We start from the raw sequence: 23,213 nt of genomic DNA on the forward strand, positions 1-23,213 counted from the left end.
CAGTTGGTCTAACTTCAGCTCAGGTCATGATCTTGGGGTCCTGGGATCCAGGCTTTCTTTGAGCTCTGTGCTCAGCAGGGAGTTTGTCCCTCTTCCTCTGCTCCTCTCATACTCGTGCTCGCTTTTCTCTTTTTCTCAAATAATAAAAAAGCTCATTTTTTAAAATTTATTTATTTATTTTTAAATTTGACAGAGAGACACAGCAAGAGAGGGAACACAAGCAGCGGGAGTGGGAGAGGGAGAAGCAGGCTTCCCGCTGAGCAGGGAGCCCAATGTGGGGCTTGATCCCAGGTCCCTAGGATCATGACCTGAGCCGAAGGCAGACGCTTAACAACTGAGCCACCCAGGCGCCCCCCAAAAAGCTCATTCTTAACAGTCACTAATAACATCAGTCTCCTTTAGACAGATCTCACAGTCAGTTTCATCAAATACTTATGAAATGCTGCTGCTGCTGCTGCTGCTGTATTTTGTTGTTAAAAATATGCCAGCTAATTAGGTCCAGTCTTTTTTCTATATTTGACTTTCTTTCTAAACATGGAATAAGTTTATTTATCTCTTGTAAAATTTATTATTTATTTTTATTTTTTTAAAGATTTTATTTATTCGACAGAGATAGAGACAGCCAGTGAGAGAGGGAACACAAGCAGGGGGAGTGGGAGAGGAAGAAGCAGGCTCATAGCGGAGGAGCCCGATGTGGGGCTCGACCCCATAACGCCGGGATCACGCCCTGAGCTGAAGGCAGACGCTTAACTGCTGTGCCACCCAGGCGCCCCATATCTCTTGTAAAATTTAAAACGTGTTTGAAGTTTACTTTTCTGTGGCATTATAAATACAACTGAAAAACTGGCCTCTTGGAGCTTGCTATCATAGCTTAAATATTGAAAATGTGGCAGTGATAAAGAATAATTGAGATAAACTTAGTAAATGTTTATTGAGTGATAACTGTGTTCAAGGTTTTGTGTCAGATAATATGGGAAAATGATGGTGAATACTGTGATTCTTATCGTAAAGAGTTCTTACTTTACCAGGCCAGATGGTAATACATTGTTTTAAGTACATATTGGAAAATGAGGAGGACACATTAATGACTATATAAATTAGACAAGTGTATGTAATTAAATAATAAGTAATATTTATTGGTAAGAGTTATCATGGGTTCTCATTAGGCAGAAGTACTTGGAGTAGTGGAGCATATAGCTGTTCATCAGAGAAAGAAGAGGACTAGATGAATTTTCAGCCATCAAATGCAGTTGGGCAGAAGGTTTGGACTTTATCTTAGTGGAAGTAGGGTAAGGAGAACATATTCTAGTTAAGTCCTTTAAACTGGATGATGAGAGTACTGCTCCACAGTGTAGTAAGGCATGAAATGTATATAAGATTGACCACACGTGATCAGAGGAGTGGACTATGGGGAAACTGGTGGAATAGTTTATAGAACATTTTCTTTATCATTATCAGTTACTGATGATGTAACACTTAATGAGCACTTACTATGCACCAGACATTATTCTAAGCACTTGCATTAACTTATTTAATCCTTATAGCAAAGGTATGAGGGTAAGTATAATTATACCCCCTGTATTAGTTGGGGAAACAGATGCAGAGATGAAAAATCTTGCCCAGCTTCATCTAGCCAGTAAGTGTAAGGGCTGGGTTTGAACTCAGGGGGATGTTTAACATTTATTGAGTGATACTTGTGTCCTAGGCACCGTCCTAGGTGCTGTACGTGCATTGCACTGTTTAATCCTTAGGATAGCCTTCGTTTACAATTAAGGAAATGGGCTCGAAGAAGTTGGATAATTTGAGTACAGGTCTGTCTATCTTCACAGCTCATGTGACGTACTACATTTTACTGTGTGGGAAACTGCCTTCTCTTTGTTCAGCTCTCACAGGTAAGATAAAAAACACTACAAAACTCAACATTTTTAGGATCAGGACTCTCGATCATTTGATGAAAGCTATGGATCTACTTTGCAGAACAGTGAACGTATAAACATACATATTTTTATTGCAGTTTTAAGAGAGTCCAAGGATCCTTTGAATATAGTGAAAGAACCCTCACAAGATTCCTTGCTCTAGTCTAGATTACGTTTCCTTTGCAAGGGTGCTCTGTTGCACTGTGGTCCTGATTCTCAGCATAGGGAAGTAGCCCTGTTGTTACTTTGTACGTTGTATGTTAAATGGACCTGCTTTATTAAGATTTATCTACCCTCCTCCATCTTGAAGTACCTTTTTTAGCTTTTATTTATGTGGAGCTTATTTATATCCTGGTTTTTTAAAATTCTGGCTCTGCTTTTCTGCCTGTCTTGGTATCTGCTGAGTAATGACATTTATGAAAATTAGGATTTCTTTTTAATATTTAATGTGGATTTGCTCATTAAATGTTAAATCACATGCCTAATTAAAATATTATTTAATATGTGTTTACCTTATTTTTCTCCTTCAAAAGAAGGATTAACCTTAAAGATCTAAAAGTTGTTCTGTTGTTAAATGTCAGTTATAAATTGCTTTTGAATTTCTCAGATAAAAAAATCATAGGAACAATACCCAAGACCTTTAAGGTCAAAGAACTTTGAAAATGTTTCATTAAACTCTCGGATATTCCCTTCAGGTCCATTTATAAAGTGTTATATGTACCATTGTTAAAAACAAAACAACTGATAGAGACCAATTTAAAATAAAATGAGTCCTAGGGATTTGGACTGTCATAAGTAATTGTGTGGTAAATGGAGTTGTAATTATTTCAAGGAAAAAGAAAACGAAAAAAAAAAAACCATGTATTTATTATTGCTGTGAAGTTGGTGGCATGAATAGCGAGGTCATTTTTTACTGCAAGCTTTGATAGACATGAAATGTTTAACTACAACCTCATACAGTTCCCTTTTTATCTTTTAAAAGCACATTCTGGCTATCAGGAATCCTGTAGGCAAGAGGTTGTGAAGGATTAGCATCTTTGTCCATTGTGTCGTTCTGTGTTTGTTTAATTGCCATATAGCATGCAGAGTATTCAACAGATGCGTGTTTAATTTCTTTAACTGTTATACATCCCAAAGAACCTTTGACTGTTGGGAATTTTAAGATTTGTAAAATCAGCAATATATTTTGAGTCTTTATTTGTTCAATAAGCATTTGTTTAGTAACTTTTCAGAAAATTCAGAAAAATTAGCATGTGTGAAATATTTATTTCAGATCTTTTTTTTTTTTTTTAGGAATCCATTTATTTATTTGACAGAGAGAGACAGTGAGAGAGGGAACACAAGCAGGAGGAGTGGGAGAGGGAGAAGCAGGCTCTTTGCAGAGCAGGGAGCCCCACACAGGGCTCCATCCCAGGACCCTGGGATTATGACTTGAGCCGAAGGCAGACGCCTAACGACTGAGCCACCCAGGCGCCCCTCAGATCTTTTTAAAGATTTATTTACTTGAGAGTGAGAGAGTGCACGTGGGCATGTGCACATGTGTTGGGGGAAGGGCAGAGGGAGAGCATCTCAAGCAGACTTCCCACCAAGGGCAGAGCCTGACGTGGGGCTAGATCCCAAAACCCATGAGATCGTGACCTGAGCTGAAACCAAGAGTGGGATGCTCAATCAGCTGAGCCACCCAGGCATCCCTTTATTTCAAACTTTTAAAGGCCAATTCAGAGTTTTCTCTTGATGAAGACATTTATCGAAAAGAAAAGAAAGGAAAAGGAAAAGAAAAGAAAGGAAAAGAAAAGAAAAGAAAAGAAAAGAAAAGAGGTATAACAGTGAAATGTATGACTAAAAGATTATTAGACTGATTGATAGTCAACTGGGTTGGCTAGGAAGCTTTCCGGAAGAGGTCTTGATGCCAAGTCTTTCTGAATATTGGCCAAACATTTTATCACAAATGCTAAGTATTCTCCAGAAGAAGATAATAAATTACATCACAGAAAAAGAGTTTGGGGGGCAGCTGATTTTCTTCATGCTTATGTTTTATGTTAGGTTCGGGGGGAGAACAAGTAATAAGAGAGAAGGTTCACTTATTTTGTGTACTGTGATGATCTTTGACTCCTCTTCTCTATGGGGTCATGTATCAAATGTCTCACATGCCTTAGGCCTGTTCCAGAGCAACTTAAATTGATTTTGATAATGTAATTGAATTTATGCTTGTATATAGTTGAATACCAAGTTTTAAGTTCTAATACCTTGGAATTAAAAACAAATTTACTTACCTTGATTAGTTATATAAATGGTTCATTAGCCACAGAAAGGTCAGCAAAAAGAAAGCAAACCAGAATTTAAAAGAAGTTAAGTTGTAAAATGAAAAATGACTAGTACTATTGCAGTTGTTAAATCCATACAGTAACCTCCCAACTGATATACAACCTTGTCCAGAGTGGAAAGCTAAGAGTTACTAGTTTTTATGTGTGAAGGTAGTTTTACTAAATGGTTGGATTATCTATTTGTAGAATAGATACTCCTTACCATTCTCTGTAATTTTTTCCTAAGACAGCAATCCCTAAATTTGATTAAGGTTTTACTATTGACTTAGGAAAAGACCTTGGAATTTTTTTTCCTTTTAATTCCAGTATAGTTAAGATACAGTGTTGTATATTAGCTTCAGTTGTACAGTATAGTGACTCAACGTTGAAATTCCCTACTCTGCCTCCATCTTCCCTCCCAAAAGCAGGACCTTGGAATCTTAAAACAGTCCTCCAGGCTACTGTTAGCAATGAAAGAAATAAAAAGTCCATTTGCTATCTTAGCTTACTCCCTTTATGTATTTTAAGGCAGCTCTGGCCACATGAGTTGTTCCTGGTATTTATGAGTTGATATTCTAAATCAGTTTTACTGTCAAAAGAGCCAAAGTATAAATAATGAGATTTGGTGGAATTAATAATACATTATTTATACTTAATCATCTGAGTGGCCACTTGTCTTCAGGCACTGTCATAAGTGCTTGTTACATCCAGTCCCTTTCCATAAGTACTACAAGGAGGCAAACAGATAATGAGAATCACAGTGATGATTGATTGCTGAGTGGTGACATGGGCAGAGGATAACTGAACCTTGTTTTCCTCGGGTACATACATCATTGGCTTAAGTAGGATTCCATAGTTCAATGTGGAAACCTTATCAACCAACCAAGTTCCGAATACCAGATTTTGTTCACTATAAAATTGATGTGTTCCTGCTTGAAAAAAGTGAAACTCAGAAAAGTATAAGAGGGGAAAAGAAAAAGACCCACAAAAAGGGTCATGCCACTCATTTTCACATGTTTTTTGTAGTTGTTTTGTGGTACACTTAAAAAAAAATACTTTTGAAATTAGTGTACCATAATTTCATATTCCTCTTTCTTGCCCTAAAATTATAAGCAACTTCTTGTTAAAAAAAAAAAAAAAGTCTTTCCAAATATATATTTTAAGGATGTAATTACCCATTCCCCAAGGGATAATATATTTTTTACTGTTATAAATATCGTGTTTAAATAATATTTAAACAGCTGACTCCTAGCTTTAATTTTCTTCTGACCAAATAATGCCAATTTAGAAAAAAACAGAAGATGAAAGTGTGAAGACAATGGAAGTCCACCATTATCTTATTTCCCAGAGAAATACCTATATAGAGTGAGATTTTTCTAGATGTTTTGTATTTTTATACACATATATAAAATAGACACAGAAAAATTTAAAATACAGATATAACTTTAAAAACCTTTTGTTTGTACTTAATATGTATTGCTTGTAAATTACATTTTTTATCTTAGTATATCGTGCTTATCTTATCATGACATCATAGAATTATACGTCTTAACTCCTATGATATTTTTAGTACCTTAGCTTCTTAATGGCTTGCATCATTAAATAAAAAACTATATCATGAGAATTTTGGTTGTATTGAGAAGAAAGCAGTTTTAGGGGTGAAGATGTTTATAAATAAATAACAGTGTTCCTTTTATACTTTCATTTATACAACTAATCTGTTGATGGGCACTTTGGTGATTTTTATGGTTTTTTTTTATAAATAATACTGTGATGAACATCCTTATCCTTGCCTATTGATCTTTATTACCTTGGTGATTTCTTTATGATAATTCCTTTTTTTTTTTTAAAGATTTTATTTATTTGACAGAGCATGAGAGCACATGCAGGGGGAGTGGCAGAGGGAGAGGGAAAAGCAGACTCCCTGCAGCAGGGAGCTTGATGGTGAAGGCAAATGCTTAACCGACTGAGCCACCTAGGCACCCCTTTATGATAATTCTTAACAGCTGCTTAACACTTATCCATCTATTTAATGAAAACAGAGAATGCATGTGGTTTTTAAAAAGCAAATAATAGGGGTACATGGCTGGCAGAGCATGCAACTCTTAATCTTGGGGTTGTGAGTTCAAGCCCCACATCGAGTGCAGAGATTACTTAAAAAGAAAATCTTTTAAAAAAATAAAAAATGCAAATAATATAGAAGGGTTTATAATGCAAAGAAACATTCCCCTGCTTACTCTTCACTCTCCAGTCGTGCCCTACAGTGGCAGTCCTGCTTTTAGCTAGTTTTGCTTTTAGTTTCTCTGGCATTACCTCTGTATCTCTAAATAAAACAGTTTTCTACTAGTGTTTGTCATTACCCATTAACTCTTTGCTTTGATGACTGGTGTTTCAGTTATTTTACACTCCTCTCCTCTTTCCTCTGTTTACTCTCAATATAGTTAGGTCACTGTTTTGGTCCCCTAACAACTAAGCAGACTTTTAGAACATACAGTTTGGACTCTTGATAGAAATCATATTCTAGTCTATTCTATTTATTTGGAGAGAAAGTGAGAGTAGGGGGAGGAGGGGCAAGAAGGGGTAGAGGGAGAAGGAGAGCGTGGAGCCCAACCTCATGACCCTGAGATCATGACCTGAGCCAAAGTCAAATACTTCACTGCCTAAGCCACCCAGGCACCCTAAAATGAAACAGAACAGTGTTATTTTGTTTCTAACTCCTATTTCCTTCTTATCTGTTGCTTTTTGAACTCTTACTCTTTTTGTCTGATTTTTTTTCTGGTTTCACCTTTAGTAGAATTTCTGTCGTTAACTCCTGTATTAAGGTAGAATGATAATCTCCATGGTATCTTTCCTGTGAGATTTGCAGGAGCTCTCATATGGCCTCTGAATAAAGTAGACTAAACTGTAGGGAAACCATCTCTGTTTCTAATCCAAATGTAGTTTTAGGTATGGTGTCAGTCTGTTCCCTTGGGATTTTCTCCTTTGTACTGTTTGAACCTGAATTATGTTAAGAGTACTGAAAATCTGGTTCTAAAATGTATGTGGGTGCTCCTTTCGGAACCGAAGATCATTTCCTTAGAGAATCTTCATCAGAGGATATAGGAATTTATTTCATTATACAATCAGTGAATTACTCCATTTTCCACTAACCAGTGATTCAGTGTTAATTTCCATTTTATTTGTTTTTGACAAGGATTTCATGATTTGCTCTTAGTTCTGCTGCACTTTTTGCTGATTTGTTTCTGTGACCATATCAATGAAGAAGATATAGTGAGTTAAAGAGCTTTGTTACCTCATGCTATCCCTCTAACTTTTACAATTCCTTCGTATGCTAACATAGCTAAGAGAAACTGATCTAAAACTCATTTATTTCTTCTTAATTGAATATTTTTATGTTCTAAAAATAGTCATTGTGCACATATGTAATACAAATTCATGTACTTCATGCTTACAGATGCACTATATACCAGGTTAAATTGTGTATTTAAAAAATAACTTGTGGGTGCCTGGGTGGCTCTGACTCTTGGTTTCAGTTCAAGTCATGATCTCAGGGTCCTGGGATTGAGCCTTGCATCGATCTGGCTCTGCGTTCAGTGTGGAGTCTGCTTGAGGATTCTGTCTTCCCTATGTGCAGGGGCTCGCTTTCACACACACACACACACACACACACACACACACTCTCTCTCTCTCTCTCTCTCTCTCTCAAAAATAAATAAATAAATAAATAAATAAATAAATAAATAAGGATTCTGTCTTCCCTATGTGCAGGGGCTCGCTTTCTCTCTCTCTCTCTCTCTCTCTCTCTCTCTCTCTCTCAAAAATAAACAAACAAATAAATAATTTGTATCTTCTTATAAAGATTTTTATGAACCTAATGTTTAATTTGTGGGCAGAAATATTAGTAGGTTCCAATTTTTCTGTATTAGGCATTATATTAGATACTCTTCAAAATTTATCTCTTATTTTCAGTACATCCCTCTAAGATTTCCTCATTTTATATGGTGGGAAAGTGAAACTTCAAGTTATTTGCCCATAGTAATATACCTGCTAAATGATAGAGCTGAAATTAGGTATGGTTATATTTTCTCCACTGGTATTTTTGGTGCCTTAGCTTTTAACATATGAAAGAAGAATAGAAAAAACAACATAATAGTAGTAGCTAAGAGACATTGCTAAGTTTGTTTTGTGTCAGTGAAACCCATGATCTGAAGTTCAGATTAGGTGAGTAGGAGAAAGTACTTCAGATTTGGCCATGTCTTTTCCTGCAGCCAGACATGTTTCTTCATAGTTTTCTTGTTGATGCCTTCAGTTCCTGTGATGTATTGCAGGTAGAAACTGTAAGTCATCTCTGAAGCTCTTGATTAAAGTTATTGTTATTTCTCAAAGTCTTTTTTTTAATTGAATCCCATGTGAAAATCATCTCCTTTCCCACTACCTAGCTTATTTCCTCAGCTCTAGCTTCTGTCTCTTTCTCTCAACTTTATTGAGATAAAATTCAAATACCATATAATTCACCCATTCAAAATCTGCAGTTCATTGGATTTTATCATGTTGAGGGTTTTACAGCCATAAACACAGTCAGTATTGGGACATTTTCATTACCCCAAAAAGAAATCCTGTGTCCTTATTAGCCCATCACCCCCAGCCCTAGGCAGCCCCTAATCTACTTTCTGTCTCTTACAGATTTGCCTCTTCTGGACATTTCATATAAGTGGAATCATATAGTATCTGGTCCTTTGTAATGACTTACGTCTCTTAGCATAATGCTTTTATCGCTGAATAGTATCTGTTGTATGGATATACCATATTTATTTAGTCTGTTGGTAGGTAACTCCAGATGGTTGATATTTGAGTTATTTCCACTTTTCAGATACTATGGATAATGCTGCTATGAACATTTAGTACACTTTTTGTGTCAACATTTTAGCTTCTCTCTTCTCAACATAAAATAGAAAAGAGGTGAGATTTTAACATTTCAGTGACTCCTCTTTGCAGAAAGCAAGAAATTAAAATATCTTAGTGAGGATTATGTAATTTTTCACAACTTGGCTATAAAATCAGGCTGCAGTTGTACCAGTCCCATTTCTCTCTATTTAATTCATTCTCTCTTCCTCTGCAGACCCTTTCCAAAGAGAACCCTTTTTCTGTTTGCAGAACATGTTTTGCCTTCTTACCCCTGTACCCATTAACTTTCTTTTTGATATCCTGTCTCTAAATCTTGTTCTGAACTGAAGCTTTTCACTTCTCAAGTTGCAAGTCAGATGTCACCAAACCTTTCCAAAGTTTCAGACCTGGTTACTTCTGGTTTTCAGCAATACTTTAAATGTACATCAAATAGTAATTATCACATGATTTGTTTCTTTATTTACCTGTGACTTCCTTTCTATTGGAGCTCCTTTCAAAGACTGTTTTCTCTGTCTAGCTTACTACAGTGCCTGACAGAGCATTGAAGCTTACAGTTGACTGTAAGACAGAGGAGGTAAAAGAAGGGATCGTATCGAATTGGTTTGTATTATGATCTCTGCATGGTATGTCTTCTGTCCTTTATAATCTGTCTTAATATCAGCAGACCCAATATTTTTTAAAAAATTGTTTTCTGTCTATTATACCTCAATTACAAACAATACTGAACCAACCTAAAAAAAAATCTATTGTTGTGTCTTCTCTTTCCCTGTGGTCCTAAGTCCTTGTCCTTATTGATCCTAGGACTGCTGAAATTGGCTTAATCACCTTTGAAATTCTGAGATTCTAAACTTTTTTTTTAAGATTTTATTTATTTATTTTGAGAGGAAGAGAGTGAGAAAGAATATGAGCAGAGGAAGGGGCAGCGGGAGAGGAAGAAGCAGACTCCCTGCTGAGTCGGGAGCCGGACTCAGGGCTTGATCCCAGGACCCCCTGATCATGACCTGAGCCGAAGGCAGATGCTTAACCAACTGAGCCACTCAGGCACACCAAGAATGAATTTTTAAAAAATTTTAGTTTAGGGCATTACCGATTTACTCAATGATAATCTTGGGGTTTTTTTTTTCCTTTTAAAATTGTAAACAGAAAAAAGAAACCATATTGATTCCATAGAGAGAGTGACTGCTTCTTGAGTATGTACTGATTAATACTGACCAAACTGGTCCAAAAATAACTTTTTGCTTTGGTTTTTGCCTTCCTGGTTTATAAATTTCAAAACTTTTCATCTTTTCATTTGCCAGTTTTCATACTTAGCTTAGAGACTATCTGGAACTTTGATAATGAACCTACCCCTATATTTATCCTCCTTCACCCTGACTCTTCTCTAGAGATTAGAGTCGTATATTCCACTGACTACGTATCACTTACAATGGCATATCTAATAGGCATCTGAACCTTTTTTTTTTCTTTACTGTTCTCCCTCTAATCCTTTCTATTCCACAGTAATACCTCCTACCACCTACTGTTTTAAGTCTGTGGTAGAACTGCTGGTGATAGGATCTGTTGGCTTGAGTGTTTAAATATTACTTGAATTATATAAAATTGCCTTCTTTTAAAATATCAGAAACACTTGAATTCCTGGAATCTTATATGGTTCAACCTGATTAAGTGTAGCTAAGAATAGAGCAAAGAGGAAAGTCATTTACTCTCTTTCTTTTTTTTTTTTTTCTAGAGAGGGAGAGAGAGATGTGGGGAGGGGCAGACGGGGGAGGGAGAGAGAGAATCTTACGCAAGCTCCATGCCCAGCACAGAGCCCGACAGGGGGCTCAATCTCACCACCCTGAGATCATGACCTGAGCTGAGATCAAGAGTTGGGTGCTTTACTGACTGAGCCACCCAGGCTCCCCTCTCTTCTTTCTTGTTGGTAGGTGGGCATTGGTAGTGGTAATGTCAGAGAGAATGTGAAAAATGTCATGATATTAAGGAAAGTTTTCTGGTATCTAGTATGGTGCTCCTTTTTAGTTGAGTAGGCCAGCTTTTATGTATTTCCCAATATCTGTAATAAATAAATAACTGTAAAGAGTGGGAAACAAATGGTCTGAAGGAAACACTAGTATGATATGAAAAACTAATAGGGAAAACTACTTACCCATCCAGATGCTAGAGGATCATAGTATTGAAAATAACCAAGTAAGGAAAGCTTTGGAATCTTTCCGGTCTACCCCAGATTGAACCTGGTCATTTCCATGTGGGAGCTGAAGCTCTTGGAATGTTTTAGATTACCTCACTAAATAAACTTTATCAGAGTATTTAAAAAAAATCAATGATGGCTTCTCAGATATAAAGCATATGCTCTTTTTACCTTTATATGTATCGTTTGTTGTTGAAAACATTAATATTACTTGATAGGAATTCTGTAGTTTTCTTTTGTAATCCTTTTAGTAAAGATTTAATTACTATGTATTTTTAAGCACTGTGTTTTATTGCATATATTATATATTAGGCATATATGTGCAGTAAGTAAAAGCATAATGCTTTATATATGGGTGTAGAACATTTAAGAATATATCTGTATTCAGTCAGTGCCTATCTAGAATCCAGTCACAAGTCTGTATGGGAGTGCTTCTTTAAAATAGAAGGTTTATATTTCATGATAATCATGAGGGTACCCCTAGAGCCAGATTCATACACTGGCTGCCTGGGTACTTAATCTCTATTTGGCTTGTATAGTGTTTTGGAAGTTAGGGAAATTTCATGTAAAAATCCTTATTTTGGGTTTCTCTTGAAAACTTGGAAGATATAACATTACTTATCTGGAATTTCTGAATGGCAGCACTTTGGCTACAGCTGAGTGTCTGAGTATTTATTGTCCTTTGAAGTGTTGGCCTTTCTCCCCAGTTCTCCATAGTCTCCGCTCCCTATTGCTTATACCTGGCCGTTTTTCCTCCCCATATGTTTCCTTCATGGTATTTCATGGATCTGGAGTTTATGAAAGAATGATCACGTTCAGGAAATATTAATGTTTTCTATATTTTAATTATTCTTTGAAAATTGTAGTTTATGTTTGATAACTTTTTTTTTTTTTTAAAGATTGTATTTATTTATTTGACAGAGAGAGAGACAGCCAGCGAGAGAGGGAACACAAGCAGGGGGAGTGGGAGAGGAAGAAGCAGGCTCCTAGCGGAGGAGCCTGATGTGGGGCTCGATCCCATAACACCAGGATCACGCCCTGAGCCGAAGGCAGACGCCCAACCGCTGTGCCACTCAGGCACCCCATATGTTTGATAACTCTTAATTGGCCAGAATATTTTATCAAATCAGGTGATTTGGTGCTAAATAAAGTTTATAAACTTGACTAATGTTAGTTTGCATTATCTTTATGGTTTACCTTTATATTTTCAAAAGATCCTTTAATTTATATTGCTCAGCAATCACCAAATACCGATTTTTTATAGGAAATTTTTTTTTAAAGATTTTATTTATTTATTTGACAGAGAGAGAGACAGCCAGCGAGAGAGGGAGCACAAGCAGGGGGAGTGGGAAAGGAAGAAGCAGGCTTCCCAGTGGAGCAGGGAGCCTGATGTGGGGCTCAATCCCAGGATCCTGGGATCATGCCCTGAGCCGAAGGCAGACGCTTAACGACTGAGCCACCCAGGCGCCCCTATAGGAAATTGTTTTAAGGTAGAAATCTTGAATGAAAATTCACTAGTGAGCTGAAGTTTTCACTAAGTCACAGTTTTAGAGGTTCCCTCTCTTGTGCCAATATTTATTTTTTTCATATACTTTCTACTCTGTAATGACATTATAACTTATGCTAATGTGACTAATATTTTACTCCAGCTATTGGGTAGTTTGCTTGTTTTTGTCTTTAATCTTTTTTAGGGAGTAGAAGGGATTAAAATGTACATGCGTAAAAGTGCAGGAAACTAAAAGACTTTAACAAGTCATTTTAAGGCAGAAATCGTGTATCACCTCCCAGGTAGAAAAAATAAAATAGTGTGTGGTCTTGCCTGTGCACAACTCCCTCTCTTCTCAAAGTAATGTATCTGCCTTAAAAAAAAAAAAAATCCCCTGCTTTTATGGACAGTTTTGCCATCCATGTATGTATTTCTAAACTAATTTTCTTCTTTGGAACTCTTTGGGAATCATACTGTATATATTCTTTATGGTTTATGAGAGTCCTTCAGGTTGTGTGTTGCTCTAATTTTTCGTTGAATTTCTGCATAGGAAAATACTGCATTATTGGTCCATCCTCCTGTTAAATAATAGGTGTATTATTTCTAGTTTTGCTTAGTAAGACCAATACAACTATGAACATTTTTGTACATGTATCTTGGTGCACATTTTCCTGTTTCTTACAGATGTATAGCTAGGAATGGAGGAGCTGGGTCATAGGGTATGCCTATTTTCATGGTTAGTAGTTAATACCACATTCTTTCCCAAAGTGGTTGTACAAATTTACACTCCCATCAGCAAATGAGTAAGAATTCTAGAAGCTGCGCATTATTGCCAAGGCAAAAATATACTATCTTTAAAAAATAAAAAAGTTTATTGGGGGGGTACCTGGGTGGCACAGCGGTTAAGCGTCTGCCTTTGGCTCAGGGCGTGATCCCGGCGTTATGGGATCGAGCCCCACATCAGGCTCCTCCGCTATGAGCCTGCTTCTTCCTCTCCCACTCCCCCTGCTTGTGTTCCCTCTCTCGCTGGCTGTCTCTATCTCTGTCAAATAAATAAATAAAATCTTAAAAAAAAAAAAGTTTATTGGGCATATTATCTTCTAAGCTTAAATACAGTACACCAGTGTACTTCAAGAAATTGTTAATTTTGCTTTGGATTAATATTATGTGAAAGACAATAGGGGCGCCTGGTGGCTCAGTCGTTAAGCGTCTGCCTAGGGCTCAGGGCGTGATCCCAGAGTCCTGGGATCGAGCCCCACATTAAGCTCCTCCGCTGGGAGCCTGCTTCTTCCTTTCCCACTCCCCCTGCTTGTGTTTCTTCTCTCACTGGCTGTCTCTCTCTCTCTGTCAAATAAATAAATAAAATCTGAAAAAAAAAAAAAGACAATAATCTTTTTAGCTTTGGAATTGGTTAAGTAGTTGTCATAATCAGCTATTTTATACCTCTCTTCCCTGCCTCTGTAATTGAGATGGTAGTAATATGTTTGAAATAATGGGGAAACATGTTTTTTGCTTTATATGAAAACTTCTTGCCTCTACCTTCGAAGTATATGGATTTTAACAGTTATGATCTGAAATGAAATAATTTAGCCAGAGAGAAGAAACTCTAGTCAGAGATTTAAAGTTTCAGTAATCATTTATTTAGGAATATTTTGAAAGAAGTATTCCAGGTTTTGTGTAACTTTGATTTTTGTCCCCAACAACTTCATTAGTCCTTTGCCATTTCCTTGGGTTAGGCTTGTGTTAACAACTTACATTTTGTATAATTTCTAATTGAAGCTAGTGACGATATTAAGCTCTATAATACACTAACAGCAAACATGTAGGGTGTTATGCACTGTGACATCTGTAATGGGGGTCTTTTTGCATTAAATAGAGCACAATTGTAGCTTAGAGATTTGTTGCATGTAAGCAGTTTGTTTCTAGGGGAAAAAATTTCTATTAAAGATTTTTATTTATTTGACAGTGTGAGAGAGAGCGTACACAAACAGGGAGCGGCAGGGAGAAGCAGGAGCAGGGAGCCTGATGCAGGGCTCGATCCCAGGACCCTGGGATCATGACCTGAGCTGAAGGCAGATGCTTAACTGACTGAGCCACCCAGGTGCCCCTAGGAAAAATTTAGAATGATATGATTTTTGTGGTTCTTCTATTACTTTTTTTTTTTTTTTGAAGGTTTCTCGCAGAAGCAAATCATTGAAGGAAACAGCGTTGGTTTCATTTTTTTTTTCTGGTGGGGAGTGGGTGTGATTTGTCATCTTCCAAAATTCAGTCACATGTCCTTTTTACTTCCTTGTTTGTAGATAATGCCTGCCTATGTGAACATTTTTATTTCCTTCAGATGATCCTCAGAAGGGGCCCTTTGGCAGGCCATGGGCCCTGGAGGGTTTCAGGCTGTGGCCTGAGATAGTTCCTGTGTTCTCTGGCCACATGGGCTCCCTGGTCACCTGGCCCTGCTCTTTCCGTCCTCCTCCGCAGGGACCTCAGCTCCCATCCCTGGCAGAGAGATGCTAGCCCTCCATGCCAGCTGCTACCCCTCTCCTATTGTTTGATACAGATTTATTTTCTTTGGCTTGTTTTTATTAGTAGAAACCCCCAATTTGGGGAGAGAGTGCCCTACTAGCATATACAGTACCGAAGGATTTCTGCAGTTTGGCATAGCCATTTGGGAATGGCAGAGGTTGCACACCTCAGGGATATTTGCCTGTGCAGGTTGTTTTTCATTAGTGCTTGCTTTAAGGACACTTTTAATGTAGTAACAGCACAACACTTTTGGCTTTGGCAAAATACCATATCCTTTCTCTCAAACATTTGTATTTTATTGGCTGATGCAATACTCTTAAAAAGTACACTCAAGCAGTTTTCAGGGAAAAATGAACCAGATGAACACTAACCTTTGTCTGAAATCATTCATGTGGGGTTTTTTCCATCTTTGTCAGTATATAGAAGAATCTCTTTATAGTTCTAAAGTGTATTTTTTTATTCTGATTATTTTACGTATTCATTTCTATTGGTAACAGTCCACATCTATGTATATTTTATGTCTTTAGTCCACTTGTTACTTTATTTTCCCATTATTTGCTATTCCTACCTTTTTACTATCATGTATAGTGCTGCTGGATAGATCTTTGAAGTTCCTAATTTTTTAAGTGAGATTATTTCATTAGGATATGTACCCCAAACTGGAATCATTTTTTGGGTATTATTTTAATGCAGTTGTGACACACTGCTTTATAGTTTTGGAGACAAGGCAAACTCATTCACAGTACCTACCTATATCCTGTTTCCTTAGATACCTGCCAGTAGGGTCAAGTTTTTTTGTTTTTTGTGTTTTTGTTTGTTTTTGTAAATTTTACTTTTGTTATTAATGACATGCATGAAGTAATATGTTTTAATATTCTTTTTTTAAAGGATATTATTTATTTATTTGTTAGAGCACAAGCAGAGGGAAGGGCAAAGGCAGAGGGAGAAGCAGGCTCCCTGCTGAGCAAGGAGCCTGAAGCGGGACTCACAAGGAGCCCGATGTGGGACTCGATCCCAGGACCCTGGGACCATGACCCAAGCTGAAGGCCGATGTTCAGCCAACTGAGCCACCCAGGCGTCCCAATATTTATTCTTAGTAGCAGTTTATTTTTTATGTTTTCCCATATTATTAATGATTTATTATCCTCAGTAAACTTAATCTTTGTTTGTTTTATCAGGATGAATTGGAGATTTGATCTAACATGGATTTTATATAGCTAACTTCTTTGCTCTCACTTTATTTCATTATGTGAATTTCTTTTTTTTAATGTTAAAATATACATCCATTTTGATGTTTTACTTTAGCCATATATTAAAATAGTTTATTCTAAAACGTGAAATAAGATGCATTTATAAAACCTCATCAAGGAGAAATTGGCTTACAAGAACGCATTTCTAGTTATTGGTTTTCTAGAGTAATTGTTTAATTGGTAATTCAATTTTTATCCTTTGAAAAATTTTCCTGAGATTTATAAATGCTATAGCACTTCACAGTAAACCTTGTGTCCATATAAATACAATTTTCACTCAAAATTAGAAGAAAAGTTTTTCAAGAAAATCATAGAACTATTTAAAAAACAAGAAAAATTAAATACAATTACTTTAAGTCTTAAACTTTTGTTAGCATCATTCATATCTCTTCTAGCCTGTAAGCTTTTTGCCTCTAGTTAGTTCTCTGTGAATCCATTTAATTCGGCAGTGGGTTCAGGTAGCTGAGCCTGTAGGTATTTAAACTGTTTTAGGTAGACATAAGGGATTCTAAAGTTAGGTTAATGGGGAGTAGACTTTCTTTAGAGCTTCTGACTGAGTGAATTCCAGGAAAAGCTAATATCATTTGGAAACCACTTTCCTTTCTACCCGGGGAGAGTTTTCAACTGTGAGAGAAATCAGGGGATCTGAGAACTTAGATAGAGAAAATATCTAATTGAATGTTATCATTTCTTTGAATTATGAATGTGGGCAACAACTGTCACTAGTGCTTATTTTTTTAATACATTAGTAAAGAACATATGTTACTGTATCACAAATTTATCTTAGTATTTTAATATCTGTATTTCAATATAATTAGTTTTGTCATTGTCCTATGTATTTTATACATTTAAAAATATCCTAGGAGAGGTCTGTAGTTTCTTCTACTAGACTGTAAAAGGTTTCATGACCCCTGCCCCCAAAATCTGAGAACCTCACCTTAAGGAGAATAGATTCTTTCACATTTAATGACTACAGAATTGCCCCCCATTCATGGGCGTTTGCCAAACTGTCATGCTAGTCTAGGTTAGATTGTGGTAGAGATGAGCTGGCTAGGATTGATTGCTAGGCTTTAGGAAGGGGCTTGGGTAAATTGTTTTCATTTCCATCATAGGCTGATGGGCAGTTTATTGCCAACGATAAGTGGGGAAATGTAATTTTTGTTTACTTAAAAACACATGCTAATTATTTTTCTATACAAGTTCATGACTATTGAACTATATTAGAAAATAAAAATGAGGAAAAAAATACATGTAATGCTTTCTGTTAAGATCTTTTTGTATCTCCTTACAATCTTTTTAATGACACATACACCTGTGAGTATATGTATATGTGTGTGCATTTTATATATACACATATATGTAGACATAGAATGGAGGCAAAGATATATGTATAGAAAAATACACACATGTGACTGTACATGTATATTTAGGTGTACTGCTTTAAAAAATGAGATTATACTCCATAAGTTGCCCCATTTTCTTCAGGTTTATTGAGGTATAATTTACATAATGTAAAATTCACCTTTTTAGTGTGAGTTCTTTGACACCTAGAGACATGTAGTCCCCACTACAGTCAAGGTACAGAACAGTTACTTCACTCTGAAAACAACCTCGTGCCCCTTCTGTAGTCATCTTCTTTCCCTTGCAATCATTTATTTCTTTTTTGTTTCTTTTACAAAATGTCACATAAGTGGCATTGTACAACATGTAGTTTTATGTTTACCTTCATGCATTTAGCATAATTTTCCTTTAAGATTTTTGGTTTTATTTTATTTTTGTGTGAAGATTTTATTTATGTATTTGAGAGAGAGTAAGAGTATGAACAGGGGGAGAGGTAGAGGGACAAGCAGACTCCAAGCTGAGCGTGGAGTCTGATGCACAGCTTAAGCCCAGGACCCTGAGATCATGACCTGAGCCGAAGTCAGATGCTTAACTGACTGAGTCACCCAGGCACCCCTAATGTTTTTGGTTTTAGATTATGCTTCAAGAATCTTTTATCAAACTGATGATAATAGTTACATTTTTTTTTTTTTCTCATCATTCTATTGCTGCATTTTGAAATTTTAAGTCTTTAGTCCATCTGGCACTTACTTTAGTATAAATAAATTGTGAGGTAGAGAATTTAATTTTAAAAATTAACTAGTTCAGCAATATTTATTAAGATTGGGTTACTAGTATAAAACTCTTACTAAATATTGATTTCCTCACAGGTAACACAAGTAGCAAGACAGCCGGGACCCCCGACCCCTTCCCCTTATTCAGCACATGAAATAAATAAGGGGCATCCAAATCTTGCGGCAACGCCCCCGGGACATGCATCGTCCCCTGGACTCTCTCAAGTAAGATAAAATTTATATTTAAAGAAATTTCCATATAAAAGCAGTTTTTCTGGTTTTCTAAAGCAAACTTCTGAGCAGTAACATACAACATTACTTGAAGAATGTTTTTATTTAATTTATTTATTTAGTATTTTTTTAGACACACCGCTCTAATGTGGCTGCTGACAGTTTTATACAATTATATTTATGGAGTCATTCAAAATGAACTGTCAGTGATATAGTGATATTTAATTTTCTTTTTTGTTGTTTAAGAAATTAGAGTATGGTTGTAAAGTCCATTTAAAACCCCACAAATCACGTTTTTGCTTTCTAGTGTGTAATCTGCTAGTCTTCCTTCTTCTCTCTTTTTGGTGGAGTGGTGGTGGTGATTTTCTACTTAAAAAGAAATGGGTGTTTTTACCTCTTAGAGCAATTGTGGTGGGCTTCTTTGTTGGTTGATTTGATTTTTTATTTCATAAATAGGTATTGGACTTTCTTAGACTTAACATTATGTTGGATTGCTAAAGAATGTGAACTTCATAGTGTATTTCCAAGTAACAGGTGCAGGGGACTTGAAACACTGTTGTAAGAAGTCACTCTGGGTCCCCTTCATTTTAAGCCATTTCCCAAGATACTGATTAGCTTGTACCATTCCACCGTTACATGCTCGTTTGGTCTTTGTTGTGGTTAAGAGCTAGAATTATGAAGTCTCTTTTAGGAATGTGGAGAGAGACAAGCTATTTGACCCATTCTGTTTGAGACTATCAGTGTTTATACATAACAACTGCTCCTTTTAATAATGAAAACTTTTCAGTTGTTGCTTCCATATTTTAGGCCTTTTAGAACTTACATAATAAGAGAGAAAGTATTACTATTCAAAGTAATGCTAAAAGCTGGTGATTGTAAGTTACAGGGCTGATTAATGTTCGTTTAAAGACTGTAGAACATTTGGAGAAGGAATGTACAACTTGCCAAGCCATGATTGATATTTTAAGAAATACATAAATTAATTTGCACTTAGTTTTATGCTTAAACTTGGTTTAAATCATTCCTGTTTAATTTTGAGTTTTAAAACTAAAATGTCAAAATGAACTCTAAATTGTTTAAAAGGAGGTTCTTGTGTTCGTTTTCATGGCACTGAGCAGAACCACCCAAGCTATTAATATTTGTGTATTAGTCCAATTCTAATCATGAGGGAAAAACTAGTAATGTGAGTAGGGAAGATTTAATATAAAAGATTATTCAGGGGGCACCGTCTGGCTCAGTAGGTAGAGCATGTGACTCTTGGGGGTTGTGGGTTTGAGCCCCATGTTGAGCATATAGATTATTTTATTTTATTTTATTTTTAATTTATTTATTTGACAGAGATAGAGACAGCCAATGAGAGAGGGAACACAAGCAGGGGGAGTGGGAGAGGAAGAAGCAGGCTCACAGCAGAGGAGCCTGATGTGGGGCTCGATCCCATAACGCCGGGATCACGCCCTGAGCCGAAGGCAGACGCCCAACGACTGCGCCACCCAGGCGCCCCTAAATTATTTTAAAAAAGAGATTATTCAGTATAACTGAGGATTGGAGTAATGAGGGATTGGCTTATTAAAGAAAGAACTCTAAAGAATATACAAATGGCAAATATAAGGAGCAGATGCTTATCCTGGGACTGAGACAGAATAGATATGAAAGAGCCTTCTTCTTTAGGGCTGATATTGGAGAGTGCATGGCTGTGGCTCACCTCATGGTATAGAAGTCAGTGTAGTATTATATCAGTGGAATTTCATAGAAATCCTTCTGGAACTTGATGGAAATGTACTCTGTTGAGAGTTGGGGAAAGCTGGATCCTCTAGTGCCAGTCTCCTTTAGCAAAGAGCTGCTGCAGTGTGCAGTGGCTAGAGGCTCCTTATATAGCATCTCTGTTTACCAGAGATACTTTAGATAACCTTGAATATGCCGGATTATAGGTCCCACGTGGTAGAGCAGCTTGCATCACAACTTAAAACTTGCTGCAGGGTCTTTTGTTCTGTTCTTCACTCAAAATTGGAAACCCTACAGGTGACTTTGTAGATAGGTCAAAGTGAAGCACACTCGAATGTGTAGTGTATGTTGTTTTTAAAATTCATAAAAAGCCTACCAAACCTTGTGTCTCTCCCTTTTTTTTTTTCATGGTAGTTAGTGTTAGGTAAGAGACTTCTCCCCCATCTTGGGCTGAAATCCAGACCTTGTTGAATAGGGCATGATGTGGCTCACCGAGTGGTAGAGAAGTTGTTGTGGTGAAATGGCAGTGGAACTTACTAGAAACCCACCCTCTGCAACTTGCCAGAATTTTGCCCTCTGGGGTGGTGAGGGAAAGCTCTTCACAGGTAGGTTTCTTAGAGGAGGTATTTTGCTGCCTAAGAAGATACCAGGGGTCGTTGTTAACCATTGGGCCCTGCTGTCTGCTGCGCATTTCTGTAGCAGCCTGGCACTGAAGATGTGCCCTCTAGGGCAGCTGAGCACTGGAGAAGCCAGATTCTGGAAGAGCCACGCGTGGTGCAGGAGCTTGATGTGCAATCCAAATAGGAACCAGGAATCAAAACCCCTTCCTCCTGCACTATTTCTGTAGGGCCCTCTATTGACAGAGCTTAACATTGTGTCAGCTGAAATGGAAGAATATTTAAAATACTTAAAAATATTTAAATATTAAGGAGACCAGATCCATTTTGACTGTACAGACAAACAAGATAAATTTTGAGCTTAAAAGGCTAGCAACTGATCAGTGGCACATAAGGGGAATAACTTAATTTTCAGTTTCAAATTATTGTTTCAAGTTGTGATTTGGCCTAGGCAGTTGGCTCAAAACACTTAAGTTTTCTGAAAGACCTTGCTCCTTTAAAAATGCATAGTTTGCATTTAAAAAAGAAAGATCTCCCTGTGGTCTCAGTTGTTGAGCCCACAAATGCCTTTATGTATGCAATTTTATTAGTTGCCTTTAGAAGTCAAGAGTACATGAATCCTAGAAGAAGGTTCATCAGGTATTATCTATCTTACTTTTGAGTTTGTGGTCTCTTTTGCTACCATATTGCCTATTTGATGAAGGAACCCAGTAAATCACACCTGGTCACAATCCCCTTTCTTTTCTCTTCCCTTTCAAACAGAGGCTGACTTACAGGGATTCATTTGTTTCCTAACAATGTCTTAACCTCTGTTGATAGAGTGAGGAATTTTTTCTGAGTGGCATGCTTGGAAAATTGAGGAGTTTTGTGGGAAACTAAGTCTCCTTAGGTTTAACAGTTGACATACTCATGGATCATAATGGAAAGCAGAGCCTTCAAATAGAGGAAAAAGGATTACAGGCTTGGCCTGAAATAGGCCTAGCTTGTGGGGCTGTCTTTCACTTTCTGGTTACATGATATTGTGTAAATTATTTAGTATTTCTAGAAGGTGGTTTCATCATCCGCTATATAGGTGAGAATTAGAATTTGACCACCGTTCAATAAGGTTATTATGAAGATTATATAAAATCCTGCCTTAGAATAGGATATGCTAAATACTCAGTAAGTGGCATTTACTATTTTCATGCCTGTCAGACTTGGTTCTCCTCAGGATTCATTTGTGTGTGCGTGTATGTGTGCATGTGTGTGTATGTGTGTCTCACTCATCTAATTTAGCTACATGACTGGTATTATTGTGAAATTCAGCTCTCCCCAAGAGTTTGAGATCTCTTCCAAGTCTTTGCTTTATCCTTCACAGGATAAAAGAAGAGGCCAACCTTGGTCATTTTCTTTTAGCAGTTAGTGTGGTTTATTATTATGCACAAATCAGCTGAAGGTAAGAATAAAGATACTCCTTTAAGCCACATGCCCTTTTTGATGAGTCTCACCCGCTTCTGTGAATCTACCTGTCTTTGTGACTTAATGTTTGACACTAAATACATCTATTAGGATTTAAGTGAAAGCACCTAAGTTGAAGAAAAGTGAATTTCATAGCTTTGAAACATAAAAGAAGGAAAATATAGAAAATTGCTCCCCGGTCTATATTTTTTTCTTAAGATTTTATTTATTTGCTTGAGAGAGAGCAAGCAAGCATGCATGAGGGGAGAGGCAGAGTCAGAGTGAGAGGGAAGAGCAAACTCCCTGTTGAACAGCGAGCCTGATTCAGGGTTCCATCCCAGGATCCAGAGATCATGACCTCAGCCATCTGAGCCAACCAGGATCCCCCCTCCCCCCGCCCCCTGTCTATTTCTTAAATCATCAGTGGCAGCCTCTTCATCTGCTTCTTTCCCTTCCAGATAGGATTTTACATATGTATATAAATTGGCACATGCCATATTTTAAGGCTTTATTTGCATTTTCAT

At 36.9% G+C, this 23,213-nt stretch overlaps 1 protein-coding gene across 16 annotated transcripts in view; it reads left to right on the forward strand.

Annotated features, from left to right (window-relative positions):
• Nucleotides 1-23,213, forward strand: part of EIF4G3 (eukaryotic translation initiation factor 4 gamma 3) — a 332,371-nt gene that overhangs the window by 100,091 nt on the left and 209,067 nt on the right. For 12 of the 16 annotated variants that reach the window (XM_045782022.2, XM_045782017.2, XM_045782024.2 and 9 more), the window contains exon 3: nt 18,779-18,907. The exons of 3 other annotated variants lie outside the window; for them this stretch is intronic. In XM_045782022.2, the coding sequence (XP_045637978.2) occupies nt 18,779-18,907 (129 nt within the window). Of the gene's footprint in view, nt 1-1,873; nt 1,893-18,778; nt 18,908-23,213 lie in introns of those variants that run through there. One more of the 16 variants, XM_045782033.2, reaches the window with a different exon arrangement.

Source organism: Ursus americanus, chromosome 33 (assembly GCF_024610735.1).
Source record: "Ursus americanus isolate L20-20 chromosome 33, mUrsAme1.1.p, whole genome shotgun sequence".
Taxonomy (NCBI): domain Eukaryota; kingdom Metazoa; phylum Chordata; class Mammalia; order Carnivora; family Ursidae; genus Ursus; species Ursus americanus.